The 19,917-nt window shown below is 39.8% G+C and overlaps 1 protein-coding gene across 1 annotated transcript; it reads right to left on the reverse strand.

The window, feature by feature from the left end:
* Positions 1-6,833: 6,833 nt before the first annotated feature.
* Positions 6,834-9,634, reverse strand: LOC107480876 (subtilisin-like protease SBT1.7). The gene has a single exon (XM_016101080.3). The coding sequence runs from the start codon at positions 9,250-9,252 to the stop codon at positions 6,985-6,987; it is 2,268 nt and encodes a 755-aa protein (XP_015956566.1). The 5' UTR covers positions 9,253-9,634; the 3' UTR covers positions 6,834-6,984.
* Between the last annotated feature and the right edge of the window lie 10,283 nt (positions 9,635-19,917).

The following is a 19,917-nucleotide window of genomic DNA, read 5'->3' on the forward strand; positions in this document are numbered from 1 at the left end:
TATATATATATATATATATGTTTATGCTGGACCTGAGTCTAACACCACTTTTTCCTGCGTTGAAAGCAGCCATACTCACCTCCTGTCCAACATGAGGGGCTACACGTTCAATGTGCCTCTTGAGTCCAACATACATGGAGGCATGTCCAATGCACTAGCAAGCTCTCAAGGCTCACGTTTAACATGCAAGAGGACACGTCCAACGTGCCATTGTCAAGGCACCTCTAGTGACTATCTCCAAATTTGTGTCCAATGTGAGCAACTATGCGTCCAACGTGCTATTGTTAAGGTCCAACATGCTAGGAGGCACGTCTAATTTGCCTTTAATCAAGCACCTCCAGTGATCAATTTCAGCCCCACGTTGGACGTGTCTTCTTGTATTCAACACATGGGCCTTTCACTCTCTAGGACTTCTTGATTTTGAGAAGAAAAATATTAATCAGTTAGATTTGATTCTGTTTTAATTTGATTCTATTTTAAATTTTTAATTTGAGGTTTGAGGTAAACATATATAAGGAGAGGAACCATATACGTGGGAGAATACCTTTTCTCTTTTTTTCGACAATTTTTACAATTCATAATTTTAGGTTTTCTTTTGAAGCATGGGTTATTAAATTCATCAGTTAATGTTAGGAGCTCTATTGATTCTAATAGATTAATGTTATAACTTGTCTACATTTGATTAATACATTGATGTTTTCTTAAAAAAGAATTTTTGTTCTTCATCTAACGAGTTTGAATGTGTTGAGAGAAAACTCTAAATCTGACTTGAATTCTCTTAATATCTTGGAAGAGTTAATTATTTGAATTATGCTTGAAAACTCCCTCTTATAATTCTTAGGTTTTGAACTTAGACTTGATAAGTGACATCGAATCAACTAAATTTAGTTCTTAGGAATTGTGTGGTTTTTAAATCAGTGAAAACATTTAACCTCTTATCAAAATTAATTAATCAAGAAATTAATAATTTATTAGGATTAGAGAAATTGAATTATCGAAGAATGAAATTTTGATTATTTATTATTTGCCATAAGGACATCTTGTATGATCAAGGTAGAGAGTGAAAATTATTTTTTCAAAAGTTTAACATCTCTAAAATCTTAACTCTTTTATTCATATTATTTTTTCAACCAATTACTGTTTGCCTTATTCAATTCACTGTTTTTATACAATTGTTCTTGAAACCCTAAGTTTTTTGTTGTCTGACTAGAATAATCAATTGACTATTGCTTGCTTAGTCCATTAATTCTCGTAGAAATGATAACTTATTTCCGTAATATTACTTGATATATTCGGTGTACTTGCAGATAGTTTATGATCTTTTGCTACCAAATTAGACACATATATAAAATACATATTAGAATATAAAATATTCATTAAAATATATAAAATAATACACTTATTTATTTAAATATATTGTAACAAAGTTTTTTTTGTGTGTATATAATATCTTTTTAATGCGATATTCATCAAAATTTGATTAATTTGATAAAATTATCTAAAACGTTCCACAAAAGTACCAAAACAATTATCCATTTTAAGTAATTTTGTTGAACTAACCCAACTTTTTATAGGTACTAATATATTTATCCATGCCTTGTATAAAAAAAATACAAAAATATATATAATATATTTTTTTAAACTTTTAAATAAAAATACACAACAATTATTGTTATACAAATTTTACAAAGTTAATTATATCTAAATTTAACTATTTTTAAGCTCGAAAACAATGAGTACTTATTTTATGTGTTTTGAAGTAGAACAATTATTTATCGATAATAATATATATAGTTTGTGATCAAATTAAAAATATTGATATAAAAATTCTATTTTTTCAAATATTTTTTTTAATGGCATTGGTAGTTGAATTTGTAATATTTTTTAATGATTTATGAATAAATCTTTCAAATCTTCTTATTTTTATGTTAAAATCGATATGAGTAAGTACAATTTAATATGAAATAAAGTTTATCTTTAAACCTTTTTTATTATGATAGTAAAAAAAAAAACTAATATTGAGAATTGTCTTTGTTAAAATCTACTTAAAACTATTTTATTTGTTGATACCATATTCATTTTTGGAATCAAAGTAATACGACCAACATTGTTATCTGTTAAAATTTACTAACTTATTGTGTTTCTTCTTGAGTTGAAGTAGTTGTATTTATACTTAGAGATAGTTTTATATTTTTTTTATTAGTTTGAACACCTAATAAAACTATTAAAGATAAGAAAAATACACAATTGAATGTAAGATCTTGTTTGATCTTGACTCTCAGAGAATGATAAAAAAAATTTGTCTAAAACTATGAAACACAGGCACTTCCTCGAGTTGTAATGTTCACATGTTGAACACATTTTAGATACGACGCGGCACTCATTCGACACTCATCTGACATGCGTGTCTTCCAAGTCCAACTATATCTTAATAAAAAAAATACAAAATACTTCTCTAGACACATTTAGACACACCTAAATACTATCATGTGTCAACCATATCTAATCTTATTCTTAACTTATATTTTTAAATTGAGTTTAGATATAGTATATATTATTATTAAATTTTTTTATAATTAAAATATTAAAACTGATTAAAATATAGTATTTATATTTTAATATGAATAGAATATTAACATATCATTATATTTATCTAAAAAGTACCTTATATTTTATATATAAATTTAATTTTGATACACTAATACCATTTTGTCTTTTATTATTGAAACACAGAAAGACTAAATTGAGAAAAAGAGATACTCAATGAAAATTATGAAGGAGAAAAATAGACAATTTAGTGAGCTATGAGAACCCAAACGTTGTGCTCTCACTTCTTACTTCAATCTTTGGTCGTTCAACCCTTTAATAAAGGAACGAAGCTTCCTAGGCTTGAAACTTGCTTCTGCACCTTGTTTGACTTCTTCTCCAAAATAAAATGTAACAGCGGCATTCATAGAGGAGAGAGATGGTAAAAGCAGTGACCAAATCAAACATGCAACCATACCTTCAATCTTCTCTTTCAACCTTTTTTTATCTTACCTCTTGAATCTGAGCTGTGTATTCTTACTTTGACTCCAAGTTTGATTTTTGAACCTTGATTTATAGCAGAGCACCATCATGTTTATTTTCTTTATTTTGTTCCAAATTGATACTTGTAACATAGAGGATTTCTTCAACAAGATTCAACTAAGCACGAATGCGAAATCTCATTTTTGTGATTTATCCTTGGATGTGATCTTTGCCTTTTTGCTATAGCCCTTTGACCTCTTCTTGCTTGAAGTTGGAAATCTCCTTTTATGTTCTTCAATTATCTCTAGTTCAGAACTTTCTTTTTCTTTCTTTTGTTTCAGAGTTGACGTAGTTTGATGTGAAAGAAAAGAGAGAATTTGGTTCAGTGGCTGAGATGTAGTGTGCTTCAAATTAAATGAAATTGAATTACCTAGTTAGTAACTAAGTGGAGTGAATAAATTTGGGTGTGGACCACCATTTGAGCTTAGGTTTGATTTTAGAAAAATTTCTTGCTTTTCTTTTATACGGTTCAACAACTTAATGGATCAAGATTCGTTCAAGCTGAACTTGATATTGGGCTTGCGTGTGTGGACCGGTTTCAGTTAAATTAATTCTTGTACATTAAACAAAACAAATTACACAACCAATTGGATAATAACCCAATAATGTTTAATCATCATCTTAATCATAGTTTAATTCTTTAAATTCAACATTATTCGATGAATAGATAAATACACTCAAGGATTTTTTGTCAGTGAACTTCACACCTCTCTTTTGCTTTTATGAATTTTTTCAAAGCAATGCACTAGCACTAGAAAACTCTTCTTCTCACTAGCCATTGTAAAAATGACACTCTTCTAAACAATTGACTTCACTTAGTATATTGTTGATCCAAAAATATTTTCTGTTAGAAACAAGAGACTGAAAGAGAATAATCTGAAGAGTGTATTATTCAGTGTGGTCAAAGGTACAATATATAAGGGGTATTTATAGGTGCTAAATGAATCAAAGTAATAAAAGATAGAATCCTATAATTAATATACAAATATACTATATAAATATAGACGATCCTAATTGATCTAAATTGATTCTAATGATTCTCTAACATCCCCCCTCAAACTCAAGTGACAACTTGAGTCATGTTAGAAACAAGAGACAAAACTGGAGAAAAGATTTGTATGTCTATTCAAGTTGTCTCTTCAAGTTATTGGAATGATACAATATAAAAGGATATTTATATGTGCTAAAAGAATAAAAATAATAAAGACGTAATATCTTATAATAAATATTCAGATATGCTAAATAATACTAATTGATTCTAATTGATCATAATTATATTCTAACATGTTTAAAATTTATTTAAAACAACGAAATAAAGAGAAAAAACTGCATAAACTGATAAAACGGGTGAGAAGAAATTGTCAGAAGGAAGCGCAGACGGAACTGCCGCTTGTCTGAAGGAAGCGCAGATGGAACTGCCACTAGTCTGAAAGAAGCGCAGACGGAACTGCCGGAAAGAAACACAGACAGAACTGCCACAAGAAAACACAAACGAAACGCAGACGGAACTGTCACGAAAAAATACAGACGGAGCTACCATGAGAGAACATATACGAAACTGTCACGAGAGAACATAGACAGAACTACCATGAGAAAACACAGATAGAACTACCACAAGAGAACACAGATGGAACTGCCACGAGAATAGGTAAGCAACGGATGACAATGGTGTTTGATCATTTGACTCGAAAAAATACAAGACAGAGAAAATAGGCTAGTCGGTGAGGTGAAAAAGCATCAAATGAGTGACAAAAGGGAAAGAAGAATGGCACAGAGAAAAATGCAAAAACTTCAGTGATTTCACCGCAAGAAAAATAACCTATCCTCTTCAAGGAGGATACCATGGCTCTGATACCATGTTAGAAACAAGAGACTGAAAGAGAATAATCTGAAGAGTGTATTATTCAGTGTGGTCAAAGGTACAATATATAAGGGGTATTTATAGGTGCTAAATGAATCAAAGTAATAAAAGATAGAATCCTATAATTAATATACAAATATACTATATAAATATAGACGATCCTAATTGATCTAAATTGATTCTAATGATTCTCTAACATTTTCGATAAAAGTAAGTTGATTCGAAATAAGTCAGAGATAATTTCTTGAAAAGATGTACGCGTAAGCATAGAGTTAAAAGTGATTGGCGCATATTGGATTTCGATTGACTTATTAATTGGATAGGTCTAATCGACTAAAATATTCGAAATAAGTAATTGAGTAAGACATTTGATAGGCGAGTCGAATAGTTATGGTAGTGAAATAGTTAGAGGCTTCTATCACACGAGGAAATCATGGGAAACGTCTATAATTAAGCGGCGAGAACGGTTACCAAGAGGAATTACATTCAAGGTTGTAATCTTATAATTAATCGTCAGTTATGTAAGATAGATTATAAATACTAGGAAGCATTAGGGAATAAGGGTTGAAACTTTTACTTAGAAAAACACTCAAGCACACTCACATCCCAGTGAATTCCTGAGTCTGCAATCGAATAACTTTTTTGTAGGGTTTCTTCCATCTTTTCATTCTTTCAATTTACTTTTCTGTAAATTTAACATTTCAAGTAAATTTACTTTCCAGGTGTTCTTTATTTTCAATGTTCAATTTATCCTTCAGCATTTTAATTTCTCATGTCAAAGTCCTTTGATCCAATCAAAGACATTTTATTGTTTTCTTTTTAATTTCAATGCAAATTATTTTTTATTTGTAAACAATTTCCCTTTTAAAAATTTTATGTCTTTTTTATTTCTTCTTCAATTTACAAAGTTTAATTTATTTTTATTCCCAAATATCTAATGAAAGACATTTTGATGCACTTTTAGAAAGACTGGTACCTGCAAAGAGGAGTAGATTTCGCTTCCAAACCATTAGAATCGAACCACCATCGATTTGCTAAAAATCGACAAAACATATATATAAAGTCGTAGCTCTTCATAAACCATGGTAGGAATTCTACAGTTTATGTGTATTTGTAAAGGGTAATAGAATTTATACGGTTTATATAAAGTTGTAATAGGACATATATATAATAAATTTGAAATGGTTGTATTTGTGTAAATATAAACACCAATTATCTTATTTTAATAAATTATCCAATATATTATATTTTTAAATTCATTTCCGCCAATATATAATAATATTTAAATGTATTTAAATCTATTTCAAAAAATATTTTTTATTTTTAATTAAAATACAATTAAATATAAGAAGTACATGTAACAAATATCGAATTAATATGGTGTCCGAAATGTATCACGCTTACACTAGATAAAATGTATCACGCTTACACTACACATCAAATTATCAACATGATGTCCCTGCTTCATATATTACAATGATCTCAATACATGCAACACTTTCATTACACCATTATTTGGTCAATATGGGTGATTGGTTGTAGACTTATAAAAGATATCAGTATAAAATTTTGAAGGCTAGTCAACAGATTGATACAACTAGCGTGAATGTAAAATAATTAAAATCACTTCCAGGCAAAATAGGAAAGGAAAAGCAAGACTTCTAAATTATGTTGCCAACAGTAGAATGGGACTCAATGCCAGTGTAGTGTGGTCACATGTTCTTTAATGATTATAACGGTGTACTTGTACTAATCAACAACCCAGACAAATTTCTCCACCCTAGCCAATTTGCCATTTCCCCCAGGCAACAAACACAGCGACCCAAACTATAAAAACATAGGTCCCACCTACAAATTAATTTAAAGCTGCTTTTCTTTTCTTTTTTCATTCACTAGATTCAAATAAATAAAAATATTAATATATTATATTTATAAAATCATAAAATTAACCACTAGCCAATCAAGACACCCCTCTTCGAGTGAGTGATGAACCTTTGATTAACATTAGACCTTCGTTTTTTGACCTTTTTTCTTTTTATTTTTTTCCTAACAACTTAAAACCAACTAATTGAGATTGGGCTTCCAACCACAGTCTTCCCATCCGTCCATTCTAACCGTCCAAAGGCATTACCATGTGGGGACGCACCAGATGAAGTGAACGTTACTGTATACGACTTTTTCTCCCCCTCTTTGAAGCTCAACACCTGCGGCACAATCGATACTTTCACCAATGGGGAATCTGACGTCACGGAAGCCTTGAACGTTGCTGCGGGTCCCACGTTAGTGAGGGTCCTCGTGTGCTTCACCGCACCCGTTGATGATTCAAACACCACACCAAACGAAGGATAATTGAGATCGGTCACACTGTAAGCCTTTCCCGCGTCGCACTTGAAATTTCTTCTCGCAACGCTTTGGATCTCACCTTCGGTGTAGTTCAAAGCACATAAGAAGCCTAGGTAGTCTTCAGGGGTTAGATCATAGACGAGTCCAGGATTAAGGGCCGCCACGGGGTCCACGTGTCCAGATCCGTGATCGAACGGAGTAGATGGCTTTCCGGTGGCGCTGTCTTGTAATTTTTGGCCGTTCTTGTAAGCCGTGTATGCCGTTGTCATGAGAGCCGACCGAACCGCAGCTGGGCTCCATTCTGGATGAGCCGATTTGACCAGCGCAGCTAAGCCACTCACGTGAGGGCACGACATTGAAGTGCCGGAGATGATGTTGAAGTCCACGCGCCTGTTATCAACGGCTAAGCCTGTGGGACCCACCGCCCTGGACCAACCCGCTAAGATGTTGACACCCGGTGCGATCAGATCAGGCTTCAAGATCTGTTGCGTTAAACCATTGGGGCCACGGGAACTGAACGCCGCCACCACCGGCGACGGCTGGATCCCTACCTTAGTCCCTTCAAAATCGATCTTCACGGTTGGTTTAGCGTCAGTAAAGAGATACTTCTTGACGGCGTCTCCGGCTTTCTCACCTACCGCCGTCGCCGGAAGTAGGTGCGCGTCAGCCACAAGCTCTTCGCCGTTGGCAGCGGTGTTAGCCAGCACCATTCCCAATCCTCCAGCAGCCTTCACCACAGCACCTTTTTGAACCCTAGCGCTAACTCCTCTTTCACACAACACGATTTTCCCGGCAACTTTCTCCGGCGATAGTGTTCCCACCATACACAAGTTTCCATTCGTCGCGTTGCTTGCATTGCCAGCGTAAACAAACGGTAACGGAGAATCAGGTAAAGCGTTACCTCGATACAAGGAAACACCAGAGAAGTTGAGCCCGTTACCGAGGCTAACGTACGCCGGAAAATCACGATCAAGTGTACCCGCGCCCACGGTAGTGATCCATGGTGCCACATTGGAAAGACTCGAAGGACTGGGACCAGCGTTTCCAGCAGAACAAGAAATTAGAATCCCTTTCTCCATTGCAGCGAAGGATCCAATTGCAACACTGTCTCTGTAATAATCAGAGCTTCCACCACCAAGGGACATAGAAAGAACGTCAACGTGATCCAGAATGGCCCTATCAATGGCGGCGAGAATATCAGAGCTGAAACACCCTCCGATCCAGCACACTTTGTATGCCGCGATTCTAGCTCGCGTGGCCATCCCACGCGCCGTCCCCTGTGCGTAGCCAAAGAGGCTGGCGCCAGTTACAACAGATCCCGCGGCGGTGCTGGCGGTGTGGGTCCCGTGGCCGTCGTCGTCGCGAGGGGACTTAGACTCTTTAGTCACATCGATTGGACCTAACATGGCTTCGTAGCCTTTGGCGAAGAATCTCGCTCCTATGAGTTTTCTGTTGCAGTTAGAAGCAGTGAAGTTGGTTCCAGTTTCGCACGTGCCTTTCCACGTACTGGGAACGGGTCCGAGCCCAGTGTCGTCAAAGCTCTTGCTCTCTGGCCAAACACCGGTGTCGAGAACTCCGACGATGACGTCACTGGAGGAATCCGACGCCGGAAAAAGATCCGAGCTCTTGTCAAGGCCCAGGAACAACGGAGTCCTCGTGGTGTGGAGTTCGTACTTTGTCTCCGGAAGCACGACGAGGACACCGTCCTGTGCCTCTAACAAACGAGCTTCCTCCTCCGTTAACCTGGTGGAGTACCCATGGATGGCGTTCTCGTAGGTGTAAAGCATTTCCGCCGATTCAGAAACGGATTTGAGAGAGGAAGCGTACCACTCAGCGTGGTGCTCAAAGCTCTCCGGCATCTGAGATTTCGCCACGTGGACTATGTAGGTGGTCTTCTTGTTCGCCGAAGTTGCCCCATGGCAGAGAGCAACAAAGAGAAGTAAGAACACTGCAAGAGAAGCTTTACGAGGCGTGCCCATTTTCCTGTGTTTTGATGAGTAAAGTAGCAATGGAATAGAAATAAGAGGGAGAAGCAGGTCTTTTATGTGAGTGTGATTGTGGTGTGAAAAGGGGAAGCGGTGGGTGGTTGTCTGCTTCTCTTGAATTATTGCATTGGAGACAATAAGCAGGAGGAGGAGAGAGAAAATGAGTGAGTGATGAGTGGGGAAATTGTAGTAGCTGTATCCTGTATCTGTAGTAGTGTAAGACAATTGGGCCTTGCTTTCGCATGTGCGTTTACCACCGTTTCTTTCTCCACTACTGCAAGCCCATCACTTGAGACTGTCCCGTCATTTTATTTTAGAGCAATGATAGGATTATTTATCAACTATATCCAATAACTATTATATCTTTCCTTCCCATCTTTAATAAAGTATCCAATAACCATAATATTGAAATGTAGTTTATGTGGTTTATCGAGAGAGGAGGGTTGATGGTGGTGGTGGGAATGATGATGAGAATATTTTGAGATTTTTTAATATTTTTGTCATATAAAATTTATTTTTTGTGAATACAAAATTCGTTATATATTTTTATGAGTAGTTTTATTCGTATTTTGAATATTTATAGATCATTTTTTATGTTTTTCTTATCTTTAATAAAATTATAATTATTGGATATAATTGACAATAGAGTTATAATATAAATTAGTTTAGTTATAATTATTGGATATAATTGTTGATAGAGTTGTAAATATAAGTTAATTTTATATTTTTTTTCCCCCGATATGATTGATTTGTTTGCTAAGCTTTATATTAGCTGTTTTGCAGATTAAAGGCACCACTAGTTGGGCGCTTTAAACAGGGTTGTGCAGGCTTTCAATCACTAACTGCATAGTCCAAACGTTAACTTCGTACACCAATTTTTGACCTACTACCTTGAATTCCCGCAACTGTGTCTTTTAGCGGATGTTATTGGAAATTAATTAATTAATCGATATTTGATAATGGGGTTGGGGTGCATCTATGACCAATGCATCCTGTAAATATGTGATTGTGCAGTGTTGAGGATTGCAGCATTAATTGGGTAAAGGTAGAAAGAAATGTAAAACACGCACATCGGTTCACGGGTATTTATATAGATAAAGTTAACTCAATCTTAATGAACGCAAGATATTTTTCTATTTTCGTTTTGGAGGTTTTCGTTTCTCCTCCCCACCTGCCAACCAAACCAGCTTAAATAAATACTTTTTATTCTCTTAAGAAATTCATGGTCACGGGTGTACCAAAAGGAAGAAAGTGAGAAAGCTCACAATCACTATCTTTGCTAGTGCTGTTGCCTTCTTGGAATTTATTAGGATAGAGTAAGTGGAAAGTGGGAACGAACTATTAAAAACTAGTTTTATACGAAAAACAAAAAAATATGAACGTTTCTTCTTGATTAAGATTTCCAATTTTCCATAGTGGATTTTTTTTTCAATATTATTATTATTATTATTATTATTTAAATTTTAGTTGGTAATATCCATTTTTTTGTAACATCCAAAACAAGCACTATTAGAGATGCCTATAGGTTTGGATTCACCCATGAATTTGTGGGGATTTTGCCCACAAACATTTTTAATCCACACGACTCAACTAAATATTATTCAATCATCTTAGATATCGTAACTTGTGTAAAGATTACTTTACATAGATCTCTTATTCTTAGTTTAACTTCTTCAATATAATAAGATTTTCTTGAATTTTTTTTTCAAATTTATTATGGTTGTTTTTATTTCTTATACTCTTTTAGATTTATATATGTTGGTGAATTCTTAATATTGAATCAATAGAGCTAAAAATTTAAAAGTTTAAAAATTCAATCGAGATTTAATTATAATATAATTATATAAATAAAATGATATATTTATAATAACAACAGTAATAACAAACTCTTATTCTATTAGGTGGAGATCGGCTACATGAATCAAACAACGTCATTCAACTCTATTATACATCATATTTATAGAGAGATCATTTACATGTAAATCTTATTCGACCAACTCGTGAATGGTCTTTCTAGGTCTTTCTCTACTTTTCACCCCTTATCCAACTTCCATCTCATCCACCCTCCTGAATGAATGTTTTGTCAGTCTTCTTCTCACATGTCCAAACCACCTGAGATGCGATTCTACCATCTGTTCCACAATAGGTGCTACTCCAACTCTCTCTCTTATATCTTCGTTCCTTATTCTATCCAATTGCGTATGACCACTCATCCATCTCAACATCTTCATCTCTGTCACACTTAACTTATGTTCGTGCTTCCTTTTAGCTGCCCAACACTCTGTACCATAAAGTATAGTCGATCTAAACAGTGTGATAGAATTTACCTTTAAGTTTTAAAGACACTTTTTTGGGACATATAAAATCAGACGCACTCCGCCATTTTGACCAACCTGCTTGGATTCTATGATTTACATAATGTTCAATCTCTCCATTATCCTATATGATGCACCTAAGATATTTAAAACTTTTAACTTTTTGTAGGATATTTTCTCCAATCTTTATCTCTGTATTAGGTTTTTCCTTCGGCGGCCGAACTTACATTCCATATATTCCGTCTTGCTACAACTTATGCGTAGACCATACACTTCTAGAGCTTCTCTCCATAAATTCAACGTCTTATTTAGGTCTTCCATTGACTCTCCCATAAGGACGATATTATCGGCAAAAAGCATGCACTATGGCATAGGCTATTGATATGCTCTGTGAGTACTTCCAAGAATAATGTGAAAATGTACGGACTTAAGGATGATCCTTAGTGTAATTCTATACCAATAGAAAATTTCTGTGTCACACCACCTTGAGTCTTCACACTAGTTGTAGCCCATCATACAGGTCTATAATTGCACGAATATATGTGATCCTTACTCTCTTCCTTTCCAAAACCTTCCATAAGACTTTCCTTGGCACCTTATCGTACGCTTTTTCCAAATTAATAAACACCATATGTAGATCCCTTTTATTACTATGATACATCTCCATAATCATTCTTAACAGATATATTGCTTTAGTAGTGGATCTGCTTGACATAAAACTAAATTGGTTCTTTGTTACTTGTGTCTCTTGTCTCAGCCTTCGTTCTATCACCTTTTCTCATGAAATGGCTCATGAGCTTGATCCCTTTATAGTTTTTGCAACTTTGTATATCCCTCTTATTCTTGTACATAGGTACCAAAGTGCTCTTTCTCCGCTCATCTGGTATCTTTAACCTTAAAATCTCATAAAAAACTTGGTTAACCAACTGGTGTCTTTCTCTCCAAGACCCTTTCAAACTTCAATTAGAATATTATCGGGTCCTACTGTCCTGCCATTTTTCATCTACTTTAGAGTCTTTTTTATCTCGAAGTCTCGAACCCTTCGATAGTAGTAAAAGTTTTAATCTTCTTCCCTTGTGTATAACTGACCAAGGTTCGGAAGAGACTTGTGTCTTTCATTAAATAACTAGTAGAAGTAGCTTTTCTACATTTCATTGATCTTCTCTTCTTGAGCTAAAACCTCTCCGTCTTTATTCTTTATGTACTTAACCTGATCTAAGTCTCTCGTTCTTCTTTCACGGCTCTTTGTGATTCTATATGTACCTTTTTCTCCTTTCTTCGTGTCTAAATACTAGTAGAGACTCTCATGTGCTCTTTTTCTTGTTTTACTTATAGTTACTTTTGTCTCTTTTTTGACCGCCTTATTTTTTTATGTATAATATATTTATGTATAAAAAATTTTTTTTGAAAAAATAATTCCCACACCTAAATAAGCTAACAACTGTTTTCTGGTGAAGGATGCATTTGCTTTTGATTTCTCGCAAGCTGTGGGAAAAAGTTAGGAAACATGCATAATAGTGATCTGTCACGGCCCAGCCCAACTGGCCTATCGACCCGACTCAAGGATGACCCAACCTGAACGGTCGGGTCAGCTATTGTTACCCGGTTTGCGGCCCAGACACGCGCCCCTGTCACCAGCTGCCTAATAGCTGTGAGGAAGGAAATTTCCTAGAAGGAGACCTCCCCCTGTGGGGTCCGCCATACTGACAGGGTATATAAGGGGAGGATCCTACCCCTCCCCCAAGGTACATCATCATATCTCTCACTCACATACCATTTGCACACCAACTGACTTGAGCGTCGGAGTGTCTTTGCAGGTGGCATCCCCCATTAACACACGAAGAGCTCGGGAGATCGTCCGGCCGCACATCCGACCCAGATTCAGGATCATCCCCACCAACCTGTAAGGGACCATCCCGACCCGTCTGGTACTTCGAGTTACCGAACATTGGCGCCGTCTGTGGGGATGCCAACATGAACTTTCTTTTGGGTCCTGTAGTGGGCGACGATGTAGGCAATCCATGCAGGGAAGAAGGTGGGGCAACCTCAGGGGCCCCATCGCGAGTGCACCAGATCCCCCCGTGGCAGCCCGAGAGGCGACCCTTTTGAGGAATCGGTAGTGACAGCACTAGAATGATCCAGGAGCTGCGCCACAGAGTGCAGAACCTAGAGCGGGAAGTGGCCAGCAGAGAGCACCGCCAACCAACTCCCAGTTAAGAGCATTCCCGATCTTTTCAAAGGAGGAAAAAAACCCCCGAAGAAGTCATTCCAGGCGCACTTCGAGCCCTCGATCAGAACCAGAGAGCCAAGAAAAAAGTAGAGAAGCACCGAGAAGACGGTAGGATCCCGTGATATACACCCGATCGCGCGGGGAAGACTCCAGAGAAGGACCGAGGAAAAGACGATCACGCAGAGAAGACAGCCGAGAGAGAGCGAGGGGAAGCCGACAACTGGTGGTCATGGGGGCAACCCCTTTCCACCACTTGATCCTCGAGGTCCGGCTTCCGAAGCACTTCGATAAGCCGATCGACATGAGGTATGATGGGACCCAAGATCCCCAAGAACATCTGACGGCATTCGAGGACAGGATGAACTTGGAAGGGGTCGGTGATGAAGTCAGATGCCGCGCTTTCTTGGTCACCCTAGCAGGCCCGGCGATACGTTGGTTCAATGGCCTCCCCTAAGGCTCTATAACGACCTTCGGGGACATCATCCGAGCCTTCCTAGCCCAATTTACTACCCGCATTGCGAAAGCGAAACACCCGATCAACCTTCTCGGGGTAACACAAAGAGCCAGAGAGCCGACCAGGAAATACCTGGACAGGTTCAACGACGAGTGCTTGGAGATCGATGGTCTAACCGACTCGATGGCCATTTTATGTTTGACGAACGGGTTGCTAAATGAGGATTTCAGGAAGCATCTTACCACCAAGTCCATGTGAAGGATGCAAGAAATCCAAAACGTGGCAAGGGAGTATATCAATGATGAAGAAGTCAGCCAAGTTGTGGCGGCCGACAAGCGGCAGCCCGCCTACAGCCAACCTCGACAGCATGATAGTGGGGAAAGGCCGAAGGAGCACTTCAAAGACGGAGTTTCGACCAAGACCTTTAAGCAGTTTTTCTGGGTAGGAAAGTTTACCAACTATACCCCCTTACAGCCCCAATTGTTGAAGTTTATCAGCAGATCACCGACAAAGGCATCCTGTCGTGGCCCCGACAGCTGAAGGACAGGATGGGAGAAAACAAAAGCCTCTACTGCAATTACCACAAGGACTATGGGCACAAGACCCAAGATTGTTTCGACTTGAAGGACGCCCAGGAGCAGGCAATTCGGGAGGGGAAGTTGGCTGATTTCTCCCACCTTATAAGGGAACCGAGGAGGTGGGAAAACGACCGATCCAGTGAGGACAAAAGCCACACCGTGAGACAAAGGCAAGAGCCTGAGGAGGATAAAGAGCACGGCCTCACTGTTGTGAATGTGTGTGATGGAAAACCCTCCGATGGTGATCACAGCCAGGGTGGGTACTGGCCTAGTGAAACGGATCTTGGTAGACACGGGAGTTGATTCTAACATCATGTTTCGCAATGTATTTGATGCCTTGGGTCTACGGGATACCGATTTGAGGGGCCACCAGGACAGCGTGGTCGGCCTAGGCGATAACATCATTAAGCCCAATGGAGTAGTTTCTCTCCCGGTCTCCATTGGAGGAGGTCGAGGGAAAAGGTCGCTAATGGCAAAATTCGTCGTCTTAAGAGACTCCACGACCTACAACCTCATCTTGGGGAGGAAGACCATCAACGAGTTTGGAGCAGTGATTTGCACCAAACTACTGTTAATGAAATTTGTGGCTGATGATGGGTCAGTAGGGACTATTAGGGGAGATTTGCAAACGGCGGTCGCATGCGACAACGCCAGCCTCTCCCTGAGGAAGAAATCTAAAGAAGCGTTCAGTGTCTTCCTTGCCGACCTGGACGCCAGAGTTGATGACAAACCGAGGCCGGAACCTAAGGGGGACCTCGAAAAGTTCAGGGTCGGTGACTCGGATGAAAAGTTCACCTTTGTAAACAGAAAGTTGCCCCATGACTTGAAAGAACCCTTGATGGAGATGATCAGAGCTAACGGTGACTTGTTCGCCTGGCCTCCGGCTGATATGCCGGGTATAGATCCCAGTTCATGTCACATCAACTAGCCGTGAGAACGGGGGTAAAGCCGGTGGCCCAAAGGAGGAGGAAAATGTCCCAAGAAAGGGCGGAAGAAGCGGCAAAGCAAATGGCCAGTCTCCTAGAAGCGGGCTTCATCCGGGAACTCGACTACTCGACTTGGCTGTCGAATGTAGTCTTGGTTAAAAAGCCCAGTGAAAAATAGAGAATGTGTGTAGATTATTCCGATCTTAACAAAGCATGTCCCAAAGATTCCTTCCCGCTTCCCAACATCGATGCTCTTATTAACGCGGCGGCAGGTTGCCGATATATGAGTTTCATGGATGCCTATTCTGGGTACAATCAGATACCGATGCATCGGCCAGATGAAGAGAAAATGGCGTTTATAACGCCAGATGGGACATACTGCTACAAGGTAATGTCGTTTGGGCTGAAGAACGCAGGGACTACGTACCAAAGGCTGATGAACAAAATATTCAATGACCTCATCGGCAAGACGATAGAGGTGTACATAGACGATATCTTGGTTAAGACTGGTAAAGCTGAGTACCTCATCAGTGACTTGGAAAATGTCTTTTCCTCTCTCCGGCGACACGGCATGAGGCTTAATCCGCTCAAGTGTGCCTTCGCCGTTGAGGCCAGAAAATTCCTGGGGTTTATGATTAACCAAAGAGGTGTGGAAGCCAATCCAGAAAAGTGCAAAGCGATCCTACAGATGAAGAGCCCGGGATGTGTGAAAGTTGTCCAAAGGTTGGCGGGTAGGCTCACCGCATTATCCCGTTTCCTCGGCGTGTCGGCAGCAAAGGCTCTGCCCTTCTTCAACTTGATGAAAAAGGGGATAGCGTTCGAGTGGACCCCGGCGTGTGAAAAAGCCTTCAGGCACTTCAAGGAGATAATCTCGTCACCACCTGTTCTCGGGAACCTAAAAGTGGAGAACCGCTATACTTGTGCTTAGCGATAACTGATGAGGCGATGGCGGCGCTCTTAGTGCGAGAAGAAGGAAAGATCCAATAACCAATCTATTTTGTGAGCAAAGCGCTACAAGGAGTGGAGTTGAGGTAAAGTAAGCTAGAAAAGCTGGCATATGCTCTACTGACCTCCTCCCACAGACTACGACAATACTTCTAAGGACACCAAGTAATTGTCAAAACGGATCAGGCAATCCGTCAAGTACTCCAGAAATCCGATTTGGCGGGTAGAATGATGACTTGGACTGTTGAACTCTCCCAATATGACCTACAGTATGAACCCAGACACGCGATCAAGACTCAAGCCATGGCCGACTTTCTGGTGGAGGTCACAGGGAACCCTGCCGGGAACCCGAGCACACGGTGGAAGCTCCATGTGGACGGAGCATCCAACCAAACATTCGGAGGAGCAGGAATCATCTTAGAAAGCCCAACTGGAGTCGTTTATGAGCAATCAGTCAAGTTTGAATTCCTAGTGTCAAACAATCAAGCAGAATACGAAGCCCTACTAGGCAGACTAAATCTAGCAAGAGAGGTTGGAGCTGCCAGACTGGAAATATGCAGCGACTCGAAGGTCGTGACTTCACAGTTCAATGGGGCTTACCAAGCCAGAGATTCACTATTACAGAAATATCTGGAGAAGGTCAAGGAGTTAAGTAAGCAGTTCGAGGAAGTCACGATCCAGCACGTCCCAAGAGAGAAGAATACACGGGCATATCTCCTATCAAAACTAGCGAGCACAAAGCCAGGAATAGGGAACCGATCTCTCATTCAGGGTTTGATAAGTGAACCGGTAGTGGCTCTACATCTGACCCAGGCAGATCCCTCTTGGATGAACCCGATTATCGATTTCTTGGAAAGATCCAAACTCCCTAACGACGAGAAGGCAGAAAAGACAATAAGGCGAGAATCGGCTTAGCCAACCCCTGTTGAAGTGCCTCCGTCTCGACCAAACAAACTACGTACTCAGAAAAGTCCTTGAAGGATGCTGCAGCCACCACATCGGAGGGAAGCCCCTAGCTAGAAAGCTTGTCAGAGCCGGTTATTACTGGCCATCTATGATGGCAGATGCTAAGGAATTTGTGAGAAGGTGCAAAAGGTGCCAAGAGAATGCCAACTTTCACAAAGCACCAGCAACTGAGCTAAACCTACTAACGGCTCCCTGACCTTTCGCACAATGGGAAATTGATCTGTTGAGACCCTTTTCGGTCGGGTCAGGGCAGGTCAAGTACCTAGTAGTGGCCATTGATTATTATACAAAGCGGATAGAGGCCGAGCTGTTAGCTAGTATATCCTCGGCGAACTGTCGAAAGTTCATATGGAGACAGGTGATAGCCAGGTTTGGAATCCCAGAGATCGTCATCTCGGATAATGGGACACAGTTCGTTGATAAGAAGTTCGGAGAGTTCCTTACCGGCCTAGGCATAAAGCAAAAGTTCTCGTCAGTAGAGCATCCCCGAACCAACGATCAAGTTGAGGCTGCGAACAAGGTTATCCTGCAAGGCCTCAAAAAGCGACTTGACCAGAAAAAGTGAGCATGGGCGGACGAGCTAGCGTCAGTCCTCTGGTCTTACCGTACGACTCCGCATTCATCTACCGGGGAGACCCCCTTTTGACTGACATATGGGGTAGAGGCGATAATACCTATGGAGATTGGTGAGCCTAGCCCACGATTACTCTTGAGGGGAGTTGAGGAAGCCGTGGAAAAGGATTTGATAGACGAGGCGAGGGAGGTAGCCCATTTATTAGAAATGGCGTTAAAGCAAAGAATGGCTCTGCGTTATAATGCCAAGGTGCTCAAAAGGGAGTTTGAACAAGACAATCTGGTCCTAAGGCGCAACGATATTGGGCTTCCAACATCAAGGGAAGGAAAATTGGCTGCAAACTGGGAAGCCCCGTACAGGGTGAAAGAGGTGATCGGCAATGGTGCCTACAAGTTAGAACGGTTGGATGGCAAGGAAGTTCCGAGAACATGGAATGCGGGCAATCTGAGAAGATTCTATTCCTAGGCCAAACCCACCAACCGGACAACCGAATTGCCATTCGAGCTAGCCTCGTAAGACATCACGATGGACGATTTGTTCTTGTCACATATTTGCATTCGTCCTTGTCATACATTTACTATCATTTTATGATTGAACCATTTACCACTATCATTTATCTACTACTCATCATCTCTTTTTCATATTCATTATTTAAACTACCATGACGAGTCATTATTAGTTGTTCTTTTCATATTTCGAAACAAAACGATGCCCCGGGACTGATCACCCCGGGTACCACGAAAATAGACAATGCCATAATATACAACTATTACAACAATAACTACCAGAAAAATGGCAAAACAATCGTATGCAAATAACTAATACCAACAAAACGATAAAACAAACATAAAGGTAAAATGACTACCGACAAAACGGGAAACAAAGCGTTTGTTACAGGCCGACCTAGAACACTAATGTTTGAAAGTTACAAGAGATGCGAAGCTACTTCTTCGGCATATCAACAATCTTGCCATCCCTAATAGTTTTGAAGATGCCAACGGCCGAAGTGTCGAAGTCAGGGGCCACCAACTTTACTTGAGCCTTAAGAGCCTCCTCAATCATCAAGATGGCGTTCTTGCCCTGCTTTACGGTTTCTTATACTTCTTCTTGAACTCAGCGGCTTCGGCCTGAGTAGTCTTAGCCGACGAGAGGGTCTCGTTGTGTTCTTTCTCTAACTTGGCCACCCGACCTTGAGCAGCGTTAAGCTGACCCTCCAAGGTAAGTTCTCTCTCGGTAAAGCAGGAAACGGCAGCATCAAAAGTCTTGACCTTCTCCTCAGTAGTTTTAACTTTCTCTTTGGCAGTCTTGACCTTCTCCTCTGCACTAGCTAGCCACTCCCGAAGCAACTCAACTTTAGCCTTGTATTTATTATTAGCTTGGACGGAGGACTCAAGCTTGTTCTGCAATGACTGCGTCCCCGCTAGGGCAAATTCCGCTTTCCTCACTATGGCGGCTCCCCGGAGCAAGGTATGATACATCCACCTTGCCTGCGAAGAGAGATCCCCGCCATGGAAGAAGTCCTCCGTGCCAGGAAGCGATTGGGAATCGATAAAGTTCCTGGCATCAAAGTTCTTCTCCATCACTGTATGGACTCCCTCAGGGCTGGAAGACGATTTTCTCTTCTTCGGGTTGGTTACAACAATTACCTCTTCCTCCTCAAAGTCCGGCCGA

This window comes from Arachis duranensis, chromosome 1, assembly GCF_000817695.3.
Source record: "Arachis duranensis cultivar V14167 chromosome 1, aradu.V14167.gnm2.J7QH, whole genome shotgun sequence".
In the NCBI taxonomy this organism is placed as follows: Eukaryota; Viridiplantae; Streptophyta; class Magnoliopsida; order Fabales; family Fabaceae; genus Arachis; species Arachis duranensis.

Excerpts from the sequence above, each read along its gene's own strand:
- LOC107480876 (XM_016101080.3), bottom strand. The coding sequence starts at position 9,252 with ATGGGCACGCCTCGTAAAGCTTCTCTTGCAGTGTTCTTACTTCTCTTT.